This window comes from Poecilia reticulata, chromosome 21 (genome assembly GCF_904066995.2).
Source record: "Poecilia reticulata chromosome 21, P_reticulata-male-v2, whole genome shotgun sequence".
In the NCBI taxonomy this organism is placed as follows: Eukaryota; Metazoa; Chordata; class Actinopteri; order Cyprinodontiformes; family Poeciliidae; genus Poecilia; species Poecilia reticulata.
The window spans coordinates 16869098-16888608 of NC_088850.1; the positions used below are offsets into that span (position 1 = coordinate 16869098).

General features: G+C 42.4%; 1 protein-coding gene across 8 annotated transcripts in view; it reads right to left on the bottom strand.

Annotated features, from left to right (window-relative positions):
- The window catches only part of evlb (Enah/Vasp-like b), a 39707-nt gene extending 20598 nt beyond the window's left edge, over nt 1-19109 (bottom strand). Inside the window, exon 1 of one of the 8 annotated variants that reach the window (XM_008398354.3) lies at nt 18382-19109. In XM_008398354.3, the coding sequence (XP_008396576.1) occupies nt 18382-18386 (5 nt within the window). In that variant the 5' untranslated portion in view covers nt 18387-19109. Of the gene's footprint in view, nt 1-550; nt 681-7683; nt 8488-18381 lie in introns of those variants that run through there. The other 7 variants (XM_017302246.2, XM_008398349.3, XM_008398351.3 and 4 more) reach the window with 7 other exon arrangements.
- Between the last annotated feature and the right edge of the window lie 402 nt (nt 19110-19511).

Sequence of the window (19511 nt, forward strand, 5' to 3'; positions counted from 1 at the left end):
TTCCGTCTAGTCTAGCAGGCTACCTGCTAACGGGATGTTAGCTAAAGCTAATGTAACGGGATGTTAGCTAAAGCTAATGTAACGGGATGTTAGCAGGTTCGGGCTAACCGGATGTAACTGGCTAACTCTTTAAATAAGATTTTTTTTAAAGCCTCATTATGCTATTAAAAAAATCTTCAAAAAGGAGAAAAGAGGGTAAACAGTTGGTTGCAATTTGTAGTCTCTAATGGTTCGATAATTTTGACTTTAAGTATGTAAGTTGAATAGAGTTAGCATTAGCAGTGCTAAAAATAGATTTCTAAACAGTTCAGCTATGCTGAGGTAAACAGAAGTAGAAAAAGTGGCTCGTGCCCCTAAACCACTGGAACAAACAAATCTACTGCATAGTTTCCGCATGCTAAACAGATCCATGTGTTTTGTTTGGGTAAAATAACAGACATCAGTATTTCCACGGTGCACTGCATGTCAGGCTGAATACGAAAACTCCTTTAACATCAACTTGTGTATTTTTAAAGCCCGGTCCGATCATCCAGGGAGGAGAAACACTCACATTCATGCAGCGTCACATGCTCCCAGTTTCTCCTGCAGCCTGGTGGAACCGCGCTACGGCATGCTAATCTGTTGGCATGACAACTCGAGTGGGATATTAGCTTGGCCTAGAAAATATGGCTATGCAGAAAAGATGAATGAGCAGCGAGACATGAATAAAAGACAGCCTCAGACGGCGTATAGCCTAATTATAGACTCCGCTGTGTTTCTCACAACACTGCACATCGTCATGTCTCAATAAATAACTGTTTCTGCATCTTTGCGTGGCTGTGCTGGATGTGTTGCGGTTCTCCTCTCCGGGTTTTGCTAATCGCCTTAGAGGTTATCTAGGATAGCCAAAAAGGTACAAGATCCCATTTCGGCGCCATAAAACAGATCTGAATTTATAGTTTAATTCCAGCTGAAAGCTCGTGAAGAGTGTGCATCTAGACAGGGTGGGTTTTACTGCTGCTGCGCTTGATTGCATCAGGCATTTGGGAGAGTTCTTACCTCATAGAGCTAACGCTTAGCATCCAAAGAGCTGTGGCAAATCATTTCAAGTAAATGTTTTTTTGGGGGGGTTTTTTATCCTACATGTGGCATATATTCTGCACATTTGGAATCATGCAGGATGATTCCAAGAGTCTGAACACCAACACAGAGGAAACAAGTATTAGTGGTCTTCTACTACAGGTGAAAACAATTTACTGTACATCTGGAGTAGGATAGCAAGACAGAAGCCTTTTCTTTCAAATAATAAGAAAAAGGCATGGATACATTCTTCCAAAATCTTGTGGTTGCATGGTCTGATAAAAATGATCCTTTTCCTGACGCTAGACCTATACAAACCCTGCATGATCCTCTCTGCATATCTGCTTGTTCTGTGACCAAACTAAGCCTCGTAGTGATAGACAAACATATGGGCAGACTGAATAATGGCAGTGTAGAAGCTGACCAGCAGCTCCTGTGGTAGGTTGTACTTCTTGAGTTGCTACAGGAAGTACAGTGTCTATGTGTGAGGACCATCTCAGGCTCCCAGGCAGTGATCCACTGTGTTGCTGAGGATGGTGAGGGGAGGCGGCGTTGAGTTAGTTCTGTGGACGTCCATTGTCAACATCACCAAGATGGACCAAATATAAAAATCTGACCAAAATGTTCTTCAGAAAAGTATTAATTAAAGGGTGTATTGGCTTAAGCATTGATATTACTACATAGCACGGTTTTCAAATTATTTATCATGGTCTGAGCTGTTTACATCACACAAACTTGGGTTTTTAAAAGAGTTGCGTATACTTCCAAGAGCCACTACCCCATTTGGGATTGTTTTTAACAAACTAAAATACAAGTTTTTGTTGTTAAAAACATGTATTTATAGTTCTAGTTTTTTTTTCCCACTTTCACAAAGGGAACCAAGCTTCTTTGTTAAATAAGGTTCCACTGAAGACAGAACCAGGAAGACTGCTGACGGTTTCAAAACAATGGAGGCCTGCTGTGAGCATAAATGCTTCAATAGGAAAACGTCCTCGGGGCGTCGTGAGGTGTGGCGGAGGAGCGGTCTGCCCCCATTCTCTCTTTGCCCATTTCCTGTCTAGTAACTGAATGAAGGCTTCTAATACATCTTCTAGAGTTTATTTATGTCCAATACGTTTAGGGTAAAACAAGTTGACTTACAGTAGTCCAGCTGGAGAATTTATTTATTTAAGACTAACAAAAGCAGACAAATGTTGCAATACTGTATGAACTTAAATGCACCAATCTTCTCAGAAACCCTACTTTCAAATGTTAAAGCAAAGCAATTTCTCTTCAAAAATGCTAAATAATACACTTTCATGGAAATTTGAACGTCACTTTTCGTCGTAGCCAGACATTCCTCTGGGTTGTTGCTTGTGGCAATTTTGATCTTGTCTGAATTAGATTTCAGCAGGACGTTTTATACCGCGTCCAGACCCCTCAGGCCGTCCTCGTCAGTCCAACCGAAGCAGTGACGTCTTTCTACAAACGCATCACAGAAAAAAAAAAATCAAACCTGCCCTGGTGAGCGTACATCGCACAAGTCCAGAATGATTAGTCGATTGGTCCCAATCAAGCCACGCATGGGTTAATGAACCAAATGAACGGGCCGACGGATGGATCATTTTTATTAGTTGAAGCAGAGAGGACAAAACGAATGCACGTTTGTTTTGAAAAGAGAAAAAAACGTCCCAACCATGAACATAGCGGAAGCAGTAAACTTGGATTGTTTTTAAGAAAGAACATGAGGAACAAATGTAGAGTGGGAGCAAATAAAGCTGGGAGACACCCTGAGGCCTCGCTCCTCTCTGGGAGGCCATTTAACTGCTGCTTTTTACTGTGGAGCCTCACACACACACACACGCACACCCCCACACACATGCACACACAAAATGCAGACAGTTCCTATATGGTCTGTTTTACACCTAAACATTTTCTGACAATTAGATTGAGTGTTTTCCTTCAAGGAGCAAACACACAGTCCTTGAAGGAGGGGCTTCCGACCCCTCCTGCTCCGAGAAGTACCCCAGTGTTGGACGCGCCGGCCTTCCTGCTGGTGCTACAAACCATCGGTCAGCGCATCGAATGACCCAGAATGTTTCACAGATTCCCAGCAGTGCTCTCTTTATGTTTGACATACATTCATGGCAGCCTTCATCTCTAATCTGTCAGACCACGGCGCAGTGAGGGGTGAGGAATGATAATGCGGAAATTTCGGTCTCCTCTGGGAATCCTAAAAACCCAAAAGCCCCGGCTCTCATCCTAAAACATAATCCTCAAGCAGTAACTCGCATTGTATCGGCTCTTGAGTTTAAGTCAAAAGCTTTTAAGGTGAATGAGCAGAAAAGGCCTCGCAGGGTAAAATCCCAGGAGCAGCGAGGGCGTTTTGTCCTGCAAATATATGAAACAGCGCTATGGTTGTGTTTTGATGATGCTAAAGCTAATGTAGCACAAGAAGGAAACAATCCAGAGCAAAATATGATTGAGTCTATCAGGAAAATAGCAGCCAAATAAATAACCAAATCTGAAAATTCACCTAAAAAGTATCCTGCTATGTTGTATAATCTTAATCTTTTTAGACTTTTATGAGTAAATCTGAAATAAGCAGTGAGATAAAGTTACCTTTACAGGTAACTCAATTCAATTCAGTTTTACTTATATGGCACCAATTCTCAAACAAAATGCTGTATCAAAGCACTTTGCAAAAGAAAAATCTTTTTAATTAAATCATACAAACATTTCAATTGATCCCAGTTATCAAACAATAATTACTCAAAGTCATTAATTGAGCTTAATGCTTTTATCTAAGGAAACCCAGCATATTTTCCTTACAGAGTGCTTGTTAGTTGAAGCAGAACCAACAAAAGGTGATTTCAGTCAAAGGAAACTGGATGAAACTGGTTTGCCGAGCCCTAAACCAGTGACTGGCTGGTAAGAAACAATAAAATCAGATCTTTTTAATAATTAAAGACCACTCACAATAGCAAGACTGTAAAAAATACTACTATTACTATTCTTATTTTGCTAAACAAAGCATAAACAAGAGCCAATTTGGTGACATCCTATGGGGATTTATTTACTATCGTGAGCTTCTTCGGACAGCAGATTTGGACCTAAAGGGCTTCCATATAAGGAACTAAAATCAACCATTCTTTGTCCAACACGCTGCTGATTTTGACTTAATTATCAACACAATATCAACCTGTTAAAGTGAATTGGACATGTTTGGCAGCAAGCAACATAATGAAGAACATAAAGACAAATTATGATTATAGATAGTAACACAAGGTGATAGTAGTCAAGGTGATGTTTCGTTTCTAAAAAAAAAGATGCAACCTGGATACAACACCGTGTTACAGTTGGATTGAGCTTTTGTGTCTGTAAACGGGTAAATCCGATTTCATAAATGGATTCAACTGGAATAAACTGAGCCGGTTTACATGAAGCCATTTATATCTGGACCTGTTTGAAGATGTGTCATGTTGCTAATTTGTTGAGTAAATTTAATTGATTCGACTTGAAATAAACAGAGCCATTAGCTAGACTAGAACAGAAAAATGGAAAATCAGTTTCATTTAACTAAATTCAACCTAATCAATACCAAATTTCAAACGGACACGTTGCTTTATTTAATGTGACTCAGTCTGGACAGAGCCAACACCTTCGCTGCTGGTAGAGTCCCTGTGTGACGTTTTGTACTTACAGCCACCATATGTTGAGCTGTGGTTGAGTGGATTGGTTGTCATGGTTTTCAAGCTATCATGTGGTGATCCTGTGGTAACCATGGAGCCCCTGGCTGGTGCAAATTTCCCAGCATTCTCCCAAAGCTTTTTCTAAGACAAATGGCACACCCAAGATCCATGTTTAAACATCTATTTTTTTTTCCCTCACATTTGAACCATCCTCTTTTTTCTTCCTTAATTTCACCTCTGTCTGTCTAACGCAGCAGCGCCTTGTAGATGTTCTTTCTCTTCATTTTGCTTGGGTTTTCTCACCATCCAACCCCCTCTCCTTGTTTTCTTCTTCCCCCCTCCTCGCTCTCATGTAATTTCCATCATCTGCTCTTCTCAACCTCCCCGTCTCGTTTGATTTCTCTCGAGAATTCGCAACCAATCTGAATCCCACAAAAAATAAAACCACCCCAGAAACACGTTTAAGAAGGAAATGTTGAAAAAGTATCGTATAGCATTAGTCTGAGGTACAATATCACACTCTTATACAATAACATCATACAGTTGTGTGAAACATCTCCATGAAAGCAAGATATGAAAAGTTGAGTGGAAGGAAAAAGTGTGGATGATGCATAAGGATTAACAAGTTTTAGTTAGCTGTAAACCATATCAAGTAAATTAACAGAAATGAACACTTGAACAATATCAATATGTGCCATGAATCTTAATAATTTATCTGTATTATATTGGTCCTGCTGAATAAAACTGCCCAACTCTTTTTATATTTACACAGCAAAAAAATAAGATCACATATTTTGCAGATAAAGCACAAATGTGATGAATCTGCCTAAAGGATCCATGTGAATTAAAACGTCTCTGCTCCAAATGAGTATCCGTTGCAGTAAATCGGATTTGCTAAACGCGATTGCTTGAATTAGTTTCGTGGAATCAGATATTTAATCTCTGCAGAGGCGCACAAATAACTCTCAGTGTGTTCGTGTGGTGTGAGGCGCAGCAGGAAATGTGAAAACCTTGAGTCCATACAGTCACACGTTCAACGTTGTGATCGTTTGAAAAACTCCACTGAAGGTTACGAATAAGTTCTCAGTAGTGAGTATATTAGATTTTTCTCCTGAGATCGCGCAGATATGGTTTGGTATTGAAAGATGAATTTCCGTCAAGCTTACATCCCTCCCTGTTTTTGAAATCCTGACTCATTTTGCAGACGGCTTCCCTCCTCCTGTTGGTCCAGCTGTGACTTCCACAGCGCCATGAGGGAACTCTGCCAGGCCGTGACAGTGACACGCTTTAACCCAAAATAGCTGCTTTAGCAGCAATGAGGCCTGGCCACCGTTAAAGCTGCTTAGTGGGGCAAAACTCCGGCTGAGTCCCTTAAAGCTGCACTAATCAGAGCTGTTAGAAGAGGAACAGTCAAATGTATTTCGTATTGGATTACGAGGACATCCCAAAGCTGTCGATGCAAAGATTATTCTCCAAAAATTGTACTCAATTGTAAGCGCGGCACCACAACGACGTATTTTTACTTGCGACGTCCAAGAAATTACTCAAGTAAGAGTAAAAAAGTATTTGGTAAAATGGCGACTCAAGATCAAAACAAATGACATCATCAGACGAAACGAAATGTAAAGCTATGTTAAATTTTGGGAAATTTTAAAGACCAAAATGAAAATTATTCATGCAACATAATTACAAAAATAACACAATCAAACACTGTTCCAAATCAAGTTCTTTCAATATGGAACTAACAAAAATTACAGATGTTTGTGTCTGGTGAATCTTTGGCTAAAACAAGCTTGTTTGTCATTCAGTGAAGTTACTCACAGAGCGTAGAGTATCCAGAAATTTATACTCAAGTAACAGTAGCTATGCTTCATAATAAAATTACTTAAGTGAAAGTAAAAGGTGCAGCAGTAAAATACTTCTAAAAGTAGTTTGTCAAAAAAAGTTACTTAACTAAAAGTAACTAGTCACAACCCAAAATCTAGATTTTTGATCAATGCTAACAAAAATATTTTTTTCCAATCAGTAAATTAATCAAACCTGACAACTTTAACCATTTTCAATCTATTGACCATTGCGTACCAAAGTTTTTTTTTAAGTTTCATGAAAATCACACAAATGTTGTAATTCCCTCATTTTCTGTTGGATTCATAATTAGCATCAATCAGTCATCAATCACTCTGCCAGACCTCAAAGAAAATCATAAACCGATATCGGCCTGATGGGTGCATCTCTAAAGAAAACCACCGGGTTTTTTTGTTTTTATTCCCCCTTTCGTCACAAAGCATGACGTTTCAGCAACACCTGAGCGCAACGGCACAATTACATCCCGACAAGACAAAGAGAGGGGAAGCTGTTGCTGATCTGAGCATGCGTGTTCAGCAGCCCTGCGAGCATGACGGCAGCCGTCGGACGCAACAAGCCGCCCCGAACACTTCCAGCTTCGATTGGAGAGAAAGACTGACAAAAGAAGAGAGAGAAAGAGAGAGAGAGGACAAAAGAGCCTCACAGGCTCCCCAAAAAAACGGAGGACTGCACGTCCATTAATGGCAAATCTAACCCAACCGCAGCACTATCTGCCTCTCTGTTGTGAACTTGGCCAGCTCCCTCAAAGGCGATCAATGGGCCCCCTGGTTCTTCCAGGGCCCTGACACTTTTCTGCACAGCTAGCTTATACATAAAAGCATCCAGCCCCATCCCCCTGCAAGGCCAGTCAGGCACTCACAGAAGCACTCATCACACACAGAACTGCCTTATATGCTGCTGCAGCAGCTGGAGGATCTGCTGGAAAAAAAAAAACAATCATGTGGCATTAACTAAATTCTGCATGGAAATGAAAACGGACCGGCAGCGACGAAAGCCAAAAGAAGGGGGGCATGCGGAGGATTTATCGTTAATAACTGACAGATTTCTCATTCACAGAAAATCAACGTCTTGCGGTTTGGAAGCCTACCTGACTTTGAACTCGGCGAGCTGCGGCTGCACGCCGGGTTCAGCGCAGTAGATCTGGGGGAAGTAAAATCGATGCGACTGAAGGTTGATGTCCATGGCGAAGGATGCAGGTAAAGTCCTGTTATGTGCACAACAACCAAACCAACAACAACCAAAAATAAAAAAAAGGAGAAAAGAAACGTCCGGTCTCAGGTGCCCTCTTCTTTGTCTGTCCTGAAATCAGTCGCTGACACTCCCACTGAAGGTCGGGAACATTCCAGTCACCTTCTCTGTGAACGGCCGCAGAGGTTGGAGAGCGCTACCGCCAGAAAGGCAACCCCTTCCTCTTCATCTCCTCCGCGCACTGAACACGCAGTCACCTCTGCTGTCTGCCACTGAACAGGCACACTAACCTATTTCCCCACTAGCAGCTACTGTACACTCAGCAGCTGTGAGCGCAAGAACAAAGATAGCTCCTCTACAAGAGGCTGTCTCCCAAAGAATCGACACAAAACGTCGGATTCCAGTCACCGAGTCATCCTTTAGAGGGTAAAGATGCAATCGTAGGACGAGACAGGAGGAGGGGAAAAAAAAGCTGAATTATGGATGAAAGAATTGCCTGAAATAGGAAGGCACTCCTCAGCCACATACAGAAGACTGGATGGGGAATGAGAGTCCTTTGGGTTTCTTTACGCTTCAGAGGCAGAAGAAAGAGGAGGGTGCAGAGGGAGGGGAAGAAGTGGAAGAGATGGAGACCGAGAGAGAGATTCCCGGTGTTGTGAGGCGTTGCCCTCGCGCTGTCTCTCCCCTCTCTGTCTCATTGGATTACCTCCTCCCTTTCTGTGCCCCCTCCCCTCCTCACATCCCCTCCCCTCCCAGCTGTGACAGGAGGGGGAGATGGGCTACCAGCCCCGGAGGCTGCTGGCCCCTGATTGGCCAGGGCGTGGATGCGTAAGCCCGGACGGAGAGAAGGAGCAGGGGCGAACAGGACGAGCAACAGATTTTAATTCATCTGATGGGCCCTCGTCGCTTCCTCGCGTATGATTTGACGTGGCGTGCCAGGCTGGAGCGGAAAACACACACGCACACACACACACGCAGACACACACACACACGTTTGCATGGCTATCTTTGTGGGGACTTTCCATTGACTTCCATTCATTTCTACAGCCTAAACCTTACCTCTACCTTTATCCTAACCCTAACCATTACATATCTAACCCTAACCCTGCCCAAAACTCAATTCACACCTTAGCCCTAAATCTGAACCCTGTCCCAAAAACAGCGTTTTCCCTTGTGGGCACCAGGCTTCAGTCCCCTCAAGGAGCAGTGGGTCCCCACAACGTAGTGTGGGGAAAATGATTCCCACAAGGTATTACAAACAAACGCACCCACACACACACACACACGCGCAAACACGTATACACACACAGTCACAGACCAGTATGTATGCACACACTGATCCAGCAGCTTATGCTTGAGGTTCATTAACCTAAAGTGACGCAAGTGGAAAGGGAAAACTAAACACGTCCATCTGCTCTGCACATATTAAGTGTAAACAATCAAAATCATGTCGGATATCGCTTATATTAATACTAAGATACATTAAATTAATTGATCGGAACTTAAAAAAAAGAGGAACAACGCTTTCAATATTCTGTTGCGTCTTTCTGGATGAATTCTCTAATCTCCTTGACAGGTACAATTATAAAAGCAGTTTACCAACAAATCCCTCCCACATTAACTGTAAAGCCCAGAAAGTAGACCCAGCTGAGGTTTGTTTCACATCACCAACATGTGTCCCGCTCCGTTCAGCCGGAAGGAGTTTCCATTGATGGCGTGGAATTGCTGGATGACACGTTTTGTGCTGTAATCGATGTGCAGCGAACAGCAGTTTAATACTGTGCCACCGCCGACCCCCACAGCAGTGTCTTAAATTTTCATTTGTGTTGGAAATCCTGAGCGCATCAACCAGTCTTGGATTTTTTTATTTTTATTTACATAGACGTAATTGCAAATGCCTGAATGCCAAGAGTTTTGCTGTGAATGAAGTTATTATAAGGCAAGTTCAGAAATTACGAAGCAAGGTCATTTGCTTCGTAAAGTCATTACGATTTGTGTTGTGGGGCTTTTTAACTCAAAATTGTGGTCACAAAAAAACAAAAACATTAAAACATTTAACCTTTTAGTTAAATGTTTTATTTTTTTTCCTCCCAATCCAAGGTTCCCACTGGAACTTTGGTGTTCCTGTTTCTCGTACGTCAGTGAATGTGACGCACAAGCGACATCCAATGGGCGACAAAAGCCGCTTCTTTTCTCTTGATTAATTTTTGCTTCAAAAACTAGTCTGATGATACGCTGGAAAACACTATTATGTTTGAATTGTGCTAAAAGGAGTTAGCCTATCAGCGAAGATACTACCTAAAACAGAATCTCATTGCTAGCCATGTAGCCGCAGCACAAACGTCCAACGGTAAAGTCAGTGTCCACAGTCCACATTCCTAAAGACGTATCAAATAAGTTACAAGAATAATCTGCAACACTTGAATTAAAATTAAGAAACAAAAATCTTGAGCTCACGTCTCTATTCAATAATTTAACAGCAAATGCTAAATTACCATTAGCTGCTAATTTAGCGATTTAGTTTCACACATCCTGGATGCTGAGGTGAGTGGAGCGTCTTTATAGTGCAGCGAGAGATGATAGCTAAGGTCATAAGTGGATCGTTGTTGTGATATTTGTGTTTCAACTGTGTGGGTTTTGAAGCAAACGTTTGGGGTATTGATGGTGTGTGTTGAGTTTTCAAATTCTCCAAAACAAATACAGCAGCCTGCCTTAGTTTGGAATCAAATTATTTATACTTCAGCGTCCAAAACACACAGCAAGGCGATGCTGTGGTGTTATTTTTTGCTTTTTTCCATGGCGTGTCTTCCTACAGTATTGAACGAAATGAGATGGAGTCGTTATATTGAAGCCGTTATATTGAAGCCGTTATATTGAAGCCGTTCGGTTAAACTGATTTGATAAGCATAAGCTGTGAAGAATATATTTTATATGTGAATTTGGGTTTGAAATTTTTTTTTTTATAAATACTAATGCAATCCTAATTGTGAAGTGGTTGAGTATTTTCCATACTCACCAAGCAAATTAAATGAATTCTGTTGTAACAGTTTAAATTCTCCAGGTCTTTTTCTATCCCGATCACATGTGACACTTTTTGAGCAGTAAACAAACTCACCAAAAAGCCCACTACCCATTTACAAGGCATCCAATTAAGCTAGCAGAAACTCACTCTGGATGGAGGTAACTTCCTCTTCAAACACACAAACTGAACCATTTCTGGCCTTCTTTAGGTTTTTGCCAACAGGGTTGATGCTCTTCAAAATACGATGCTCTCCTGATGGTTCTGTTTCTCCATCCTGCTGACCTCTGGTTTAATCCAAACGACATGAACACAGATCGCCGGTCACAAACATACTATACAACAGGGTAACAAGAAAGGCAAAAAAATGCTGTTTTCTTATCTTTTGAAAAACCAGAATACCACAAGAAAATCAAAAATACAAAGACTAAATTTTTGAAATTGCTGAAACTTTAACAGCAGCACTTCACCTGTATTTATCTTATAAAATGATCCGACTGTTACAACAGCACACACTTTAAAACCATACAGGCCAGCGGCTGAGCTGCAACTCTCCTCAAAGTAAATCATTTTACTTCTTTTCCTCATGAAGCGATGTATATCATATCACAGCCTATGTCTAAGAAGCAGAAAAGCTTGACAGGAAGTTGAGGATGCAAAACGTATGTTGGCAGACAGAAGAGCAAACACGTCTGATTTATTATTATTTAAACACAACGGTTAAAACAAACTAAACAAAGTGCAGCTTTGGAAGGACAGGTCAGGAGACGGTGTAGCGCCTCAGCGAGGAGGAAGTGAGTCGCCTGGAGAGAAGAAGTGGGAGGGTGAGACCAGAAAAACGGAGAAGCAGATGAAGGTAGAAGGGACGTCCGGCTCAACCGGCGCACGCCCATCCCCCACCGTGCGCTGCCAGGTCAGAGCCAGCAGCAGCAGCAGGCTGGGGTCTAATATTAAACTGCACAACTCTGATGGAGTGAGTAAACACAACCTTCTGAGTGAGCATGTGTGCACTGCAGCCAGCGACTCTAACCTGCCTATTAGCGCACGGCAGGGGGGGCGGATGGCCTTCTGTCTGACACACAGCGTGGGTGGGATGGTTCCCCACACAAGCAGAACGTGATCGACCTTCAGGTGAATTAATTTATGAATCATAATGAGGTTATGATGCTGCAAAGTAAACAAGTTTTGTATATTAAGACAAATGAAATAGTGTGCAAGACCCTGAAAGTGGATACTTCAGGGTCTGTTAAAGGAATTATATGTTTTTGGGGGTTTTCCCAAAATTGTTAGCCCCAAAAATTGCTGACCTTTTCATTGAGCACCAGCTGCAGTTGTGCAATGAAGCTTTTAACTTGCTAAGGGCTTGTAAAATTTTATTCAACCTGAAAATTTTCTCCTAGTTTACGCATAAATTAAGACCTTTATCAAGAGTCAGTTGAGAACGAATCATGCAAAGAAGCCGTAGGAATCAGTTTAGTCTTGAGAAAATAAAAGAAGTTATTGCTCACGAAGCAGGAGAAGGACATAAATAGCGACAGCATTTTCAAGTGTCGCAAATTGGAGTATCGACAAGAAATCGGAAGAGCCTTGCAGAGGTAGGAAGATTTGTCTCTCGAGAGTCCAGAATAACTGCCGACGCTTATCCAAGCTGGAAATTAAAATATCAATAGACTCTTAATTTATATCGAGACTCCTGCAGAGACTGGAATCTTTCTTCAAGTCAGATTGAAGGATAGCAACAACAGCCTGGAGAGAGATTATGCAAACTGGAAGAATGTCCTTTGGTTAGATGAGACCTACTGAAACGTTGCTTGTGTTTTGAAGGAAAAAATACAAATCTGCAGAACATCGTCTTCCTTGTGAAACATGGCTGTGATTCCTGTGAGGCTGTACTTGGGATCATAAAAAAAAAACATGAAGATTTTATAGCTTTTCATAAAAGAGCAGGTTGGTGTGTGTAGCTTTTTCTTTCTCTTAATAAATGAAATCTTCAATTGGAAAACTCCTTACTTAATTTACTCAGTCTATATTTGTATAACATTCAAATAAACGTGATGATCTGAAATGGAAGAAATCTGTAAAGGGGCAAATCCTAAACATTGTATTTCACATCTCTAGATGTCGTAGCTGATTTGATCAAATATTCTTAACTACCTCCAGCTGCTCTTGATGGAATAGACAAGAACTGGTTAACACTGTAAGAAGATGCAAAACCGAAGCATCTTCTAACCCCAGGCTGTGACTGGGTGACCTTTAGGCTGTAAATTAAAATCCCAATAAACACAAAATATGAATTAAACGACTGGATGTTCCATGCAATTCGACATGACGTAATCTGCCTTTCATCCCTTCATCTCTGTGAATCCACCCGTAAGCAAAGTGATGAGGAGGAAGAGGCGGATTAAATGATGATGAGAGACGATCTCTGACAATTTCTGTCACACACACACTCTTCACGTCGCGCCTCGGGACTGAATGCGAGTGTGAGCGAATATAAACTCTCTGTGACTCAGAAGAGATGTGTGTTTTTTAATAATTACACCACACACCAACAGGGGGAGAAGCAGAGAGGGGAGATTGCTGCAAAGGAGGTGGGAGAGCTTTCCCTCTCATTCACAAAGATTTGATTATCCCTCTTTGAACATCACAACACACACACACATTTGTGTTGATCGGCCTGCCTATGGATGCCTCAGCATGCCGAATTATGACTCATAAACTAGGCTGCTATCAGCCAAAATGAGCCGTTTTCATCCGAACAGAGGGCAGGCACGTGTACACACACACACACACACACACACACACCCACACACCTGCCGCCGGATGCAGGATAATGTGAAGCATCCTTCTCTATTTTTGGGTATGCCAGGCTGATTTCGGACAAATGTGGCTGATGTTCCTCACAGGTGTGTTGTAGCTTCAGATTCATGCCCAGGTGTCACAGAGAAAGCACAGAAATAGAACATCTGACACAGTTTGGCCTAATTATCTTTCACAAACAGTTCTTTATGAACAACAGTAAAACTAAAAGTGTTTAAAGTTTTAAATGTTTTAAGTGTTTTTAAAATGTCTAAGAGTGCTGTGTGGGAGACGGAGATGACAATTTTCCTGAGGGATCTATCTACACAGCTAGCTAACTTGATAGATAGCTATGTTCTAGCTAGCTAGATAGAAGCTAGCTATTGATCTATCTAAATTAACAGCTATGTTTTGTGAGTCATTATATCACCTCCCTGATTGAACATTGAGTTAATATTTTTTCAATTAATATTCAATATGTCAAATGTATAATGTTTGACGCAAAACTTTGCATCTCGGAGTGAGAAATCTGATATGGTGAATATCAAGACAAACAGCATTATTTCCTGCAATTATTGTTCATATTTTGCCACGTACTAACCACAAATTTTGATTATATTGGTATTTTATGTGATAAACACTAAGTAGAACATAATGTTGTTTGTTCATTAACAGTCAAACATCTGAGGGGTGTTGATCTCATCGGATTTTATTTATGGATATCATGGGGAGGACAGAATACAAATGAGTGTCAGACTTTTCTTTTTTTTTTTTTTTTTTGCTTAATCCCCGCCATCCCAGTCATCCTACTGCAATAACTTCTATTTACAGCCGCTTACCTCCAGCCCAGAGCCTGTCAGCAGCGGCTTTAACCCGCCTGGTAGAAACGTTAAGGAGAAGCAGAGCGAACAGTCAGCAGGTGGTACCGGGGCTTTGAGCTGCATCGCAACTTGAGGGGACAGTCTTTTATTGTGTCTTATATCAGGATATCCGATATAAAGACAGACATTCTTTATATCTGTCAGTGGGACCGACTCAGACTGCCTGTAGAGAACCGGGCATTTAGCAGCCTGATTAAGTTAAAGTCAGAAGTTTTCTCTGCAGCCAAAGTGTTTCTGTGTTTAGGGGCGGAGGCAGGTTTTTTTCCCGTTGCAAGGACTATTACAAAAATAAATAGAAACACCTTTTCTAACTTCATCATTTTTATTCACTAACCAGTGTATAAAAAATATTCTTGCCCATAATTTGATAAAGGGTACAGATCTGCCCCCCCCTCGTCCTCACCATGGACTCCGTGTCTGAACAACATGGAGGCTCTGAGAGTCTGAGGGCAGCCAGAATAGTTTATTTTTTGCTAAATTATTATATTTAGCTAAATATTATTGCTGAGGGGTGTAAGCAGGCCTCCTGACATACACATTTTTAAAAAAGAAAAAAAAAATTGAAAAAAAAGAAAACTTAAAAAGGGCACTAGAGCATAAGGATAGAAAGGGGAAGGGACTCAAGCCCCCTTCACCTCCCCAACCCCTCTGCATGTGCCTGTGTTTATTTATGAGGATGTACAGGTGTTGTCCAAGTGTGCCATTCGAAGTCTCCATTTGCCATCTCCAAATGGCACACTTGGACAACACCTGATATACAAACTTCAAATGACTCTAACTCCTCAGTGCTTCAACATACAGTCATCAATGAGGCTCTAATGAAAGATAATGACCAGAGGAATCCTCTGGTAGACACAACATTACTGATAGAGGAAATGACTTAGAATTATATAAATAAAATAGCATATCTGGAGGGGAGTCAGAGGGGAGTTAGCGTAAAGTCAGACCTCCTCCCCCTTCTTGCAATACACTGTCCGTTTGTCCACCACATCCGTCCGCCCCCCTACACAACAGTACGCTAAGGAGGCCGGTCCTGACCTGGAGGACATTCCTGACTCGGAGTCAGGTCCTGACCTGGAGGACGGTCCTGACTCGAAGTCAGGTCCTCACTCGTAGGCAGGTCCTGACTCGGAGGATGTTCCTGACCCAGAGTCAGGTCCTCACTCGGAGGACGGTCCTACCTCTCAGAGGCCAAACTAAGACTGGACAAAACTCAACATTTGTTTCACTCTTAGAGGGTTCTTGAGTCTGAGCATTGTCTGAATTATCTCCACAACAGAAAGCTTGTTGAATGTACTTCCATGCCTTTCTGAGATAGTCTTGTGGTGGAAGATTAATTTTCCTAGGACATGCCAGGGTTCTTTTGAAACACTGTATAACCTTGTAAATAACTATTGGGTTGTCATTTTTTATCATCTTAAACAGCAGTTCTCTAACTAAATCCTCATTGCCTGAGAGAAGTTAAAATATCTCCGCAGAGTTTTCTTTCCATCTTGTCAAAAAAGACAAGTTGGAGGCAACCTGACTTGGAGGCAGTCCTGACCCAGAGTCAGGTCCTGACCCGGAGGACGGTCCTGACTCTGAGTCAGGACCATCTCTGGGAACTAATTCCCAGAGTTATGGAGCAAGATTTTTCTGGACAGGTACAGGGTGCTTCATTTTGTAAGCAGCATATCTAGGTCTATGACTGGACTTATTCATCAATTGCCAAATAATTTTTTCCACCATATTTCTTCTTTCCTCTTCGGTTCCATGTTTGAAATCCATCTCTTTCACGTCCCTCAAAAATTGTTCAGGGTCCATGCCTGCCTCATGCCTCCCTGGTGAGGTATTCCGGGCACATCCCACCGGGAGGAGGCCTCAGGGAAGACCCAGGACACGCTGGAGGGACTATGTCTCTCGGCTGGCCTGGGAACGCCTTGGGGTTCCCCCAGAGGAGCTGGAAGAAGTGGCTGGGGAGAGGGAAGTCTGGGCCTCCCTTCTGAAGCTGCTGCGAACATTTCACTAAAGTACCAGAACCATGCCTGTTTTTGTGCACAGCTCTCTTAAGCTCTTCAGTGTAGTTTATGCCTCCGACCCTGCAGATCCAGTTCTGCTCAGACCTCCTACCATCGGCTTCAGTTCTTCGGTCCGCTCGGTTTGTAAGCCTATCCCCGGCACACTGTCTCTGTGCCACGGCATCGGCTACCGGCGTATGTGGATCCCCAACCTGCTCGGCCACGACTCCCTAAACGAGGCCCAGCAGCAGTCGACTGCCTGGCTGCCGGCTACTTCACTGGTATTTGTGCATCTCTACAGAGCGCAGGCCGGGCTGTCTTTCAGAACAGGACCGATATCAATTCAGCAAACACTTACCAATTATGGTCGCTGGGCAGTAGGTCACACACACACAGATACCACCAACTGCTTCCGTCGATACGCATCAAGCACCACCATTGAAACCGGCTCAATACATTTCACTCTTTGCTTTTAGAGTTTCATGAAACCGTCCAGAATGAAACCAGTTGGGGGCATCGACAATGAGAGGAGGCCACCGCAGGAGAAGCACGGCTAAATAAAACAGAACGCAGTTTTTATCTTGGTTATTTAAAAAAGAAACAGACCTGAAAACCATTGTGCGACACTTTGTCAATATATATACTAACTTGTGAAAGACAAGGCACGCGATAAGGTATAAAGTCAGAGTCATATTAAGCAGCAAAACACTGTATAATGCTGACATATACACCGAAAAAAGGCCCAACGCCTCAAACTAACAGCTCCTTGTGTTCGGCTCAAACTGAACAGGATTTCAGATGACCCACATGAAGCTGTGTTTTGTTTGGCGGCGCAGTCGGTGTTGCCACCTAGAGAACACCTGCATGTAGTACAGACTGCCATAAATCACAGCAGCCTGCTGCACGGAGAAACACTTAGCAATTTGTTGATGGGTTTTATCAATGCATTCTGCCACAACCGGCCCCTTTTGGGAATATTCAAATTGAAAATGAGTTTGACACCCCTGGTACAGACAACGGATGGATGAATTATTTTCCTTTCACTTCCTACTTATGAGTTTTCTAAAATGTGAGAAAATTCAAGAGGCGTGGATATTTCTCGCGAGGAATATGATACTTCATCCATGACCTTTAGCCTTCACAGTTTAGACTCGGGACAAGAATTCAGAAATACGCCTTTGCACGACTAAACACCAATTAAACAGTTCCGTCCTTCAATTCCACACCTCATGGTGGCGACTCCTTCGCAGTTAAGCTCTTCAGCCCCACCCAACGTCCGTGCAGCAGCACTGCAGCTGATTGGGTGGAGAATTTGGCTCCCAGTTATATTCCAGCTGATAGGTTCCCATTGGCAACCAGTAAACCCAGCGCTTGCATCCCAGAGACAGAGGTGTCTCCGTGCACGTAGGAGTATACTCCGAGCTGATTGGCTGCCAGCCTAGGAGGTGTGTAAAGAGTCCATGCATGCGCATATGATGTTTTTTTTTTTTTTTTTTTAGTTGATTAGAAGCGCTGGCGACTGCTTCTGCAAAGCCATGAAATGAAAATGGGCGTGCATGTAAGCAATCCCAGAGCAATCTGCACGTGCTGACTGATTTCCACGATATTAATCGGTTTCTGTGTGCAGACAGCCTCCACGTGACACACAACAACAGCTGATCTAATAAAAAAAATAATAGTAATATTTAAAAAGAAAAAATAACCTCCAGCTTGTTGCCGTTTTCTGTTGGCTAAAAGGTCGACGTGCTGGTCAATAAACTCCGGTGATGCACCTGTGGCGATGCGGAGACAGGCCTCCGAATAAACCGCACATATATTTCCGCACAGATTTCATCTGATTTATGTTGCCAAACAATCTAAACAATATTTGATGTCTGTGCAGTTGAATTGTAACTCCTTACCTCATCTTCCGCCGCTGTCCGACTGATTTACGTTCCTCTGTTTCAAGTTATTTGAGTCTTTATTTTCGCCTCTAAAAAAAAAATAAAATAAAATAAAAAAAATTGTAGTAATAATGATGAAAAACGATCCGGATCCAACAACGGCCCCACGTCTGGTTGTTTTGAACAGAAGCCGAGAAGAGGAGCGCAGTGTGTGCACAGATGTTGGAGGATGTCAGGGTGTGGGGAGGGGGGTGGGGGGGAAGCGGCTCTGCGCGGATCTCCACGGGTTTTCTCCTAGAAATGACGGCTCATGGCGCGGGCGTGTGTCAGGAGGCTGCTCGGTCGGTGGGAGCCATTTCTCAGAGGGAGGCGCGCCGCTTTCCCAGAGACAAGGAGCCGGGCGGAGTGGCGGACAGCGGCTTCTGAGGTGCCATCTTTCCCTGCCTCCGACCGCTGCGGGAGGGAGGCTGGATGGAGAGGGGAGGGTGAGGGTGTGGTGAAGTGGTGGTGGTGGGTAGGGGAGCAAAAGGAGCTCAGCGTCTGAAATATTCATGGCAGGGTGGGTTTGTGTTGCACGGAAGCGCCCTCTCTCCGCCGACGGAGGAACTGCATGAAAGCGGTGGCGCCGCCAATAGGTGGTAAAGGGGGCATGCTAGTCCTCCTTGGCTAGATAATCATATTATAAAAATATTAATTTCAGTATATTTAAAATAATAAATTGGTTTCAGCATTTATTTATTTTTAAATAGAAATATATATTTACATGTAATGCTGTCGTATCCTGCCAGTGCATTAGGCTGGCAGTCGCCTTTGTGGAAACACCAAAGTCGATGTCTTTTATGTTTTTTATTTGTTGTTGTTGTGAATTATGCGTCTTTGTTTTTGTATGTCTATGTGGACCATGAGTCTATTGACTCAATCAATCATATTTATTAAATATTTTTTAGATTTTTATCTCTAGATCAGGATTCTAAGTTTGTTCACATTTTCTTTCTCTTCTTCCCATCTTTCTTTCTAACTTGATATACTTCAAGGATGAATTATAAACTTCTTACTAAAGCCAATGCAGGACAGGTTTACTCTTCATATGTCTGTTTGAAAAAGTGCGATTTTCACTTTTGCTAACAGATTAAAATTTTCTGTTGGTG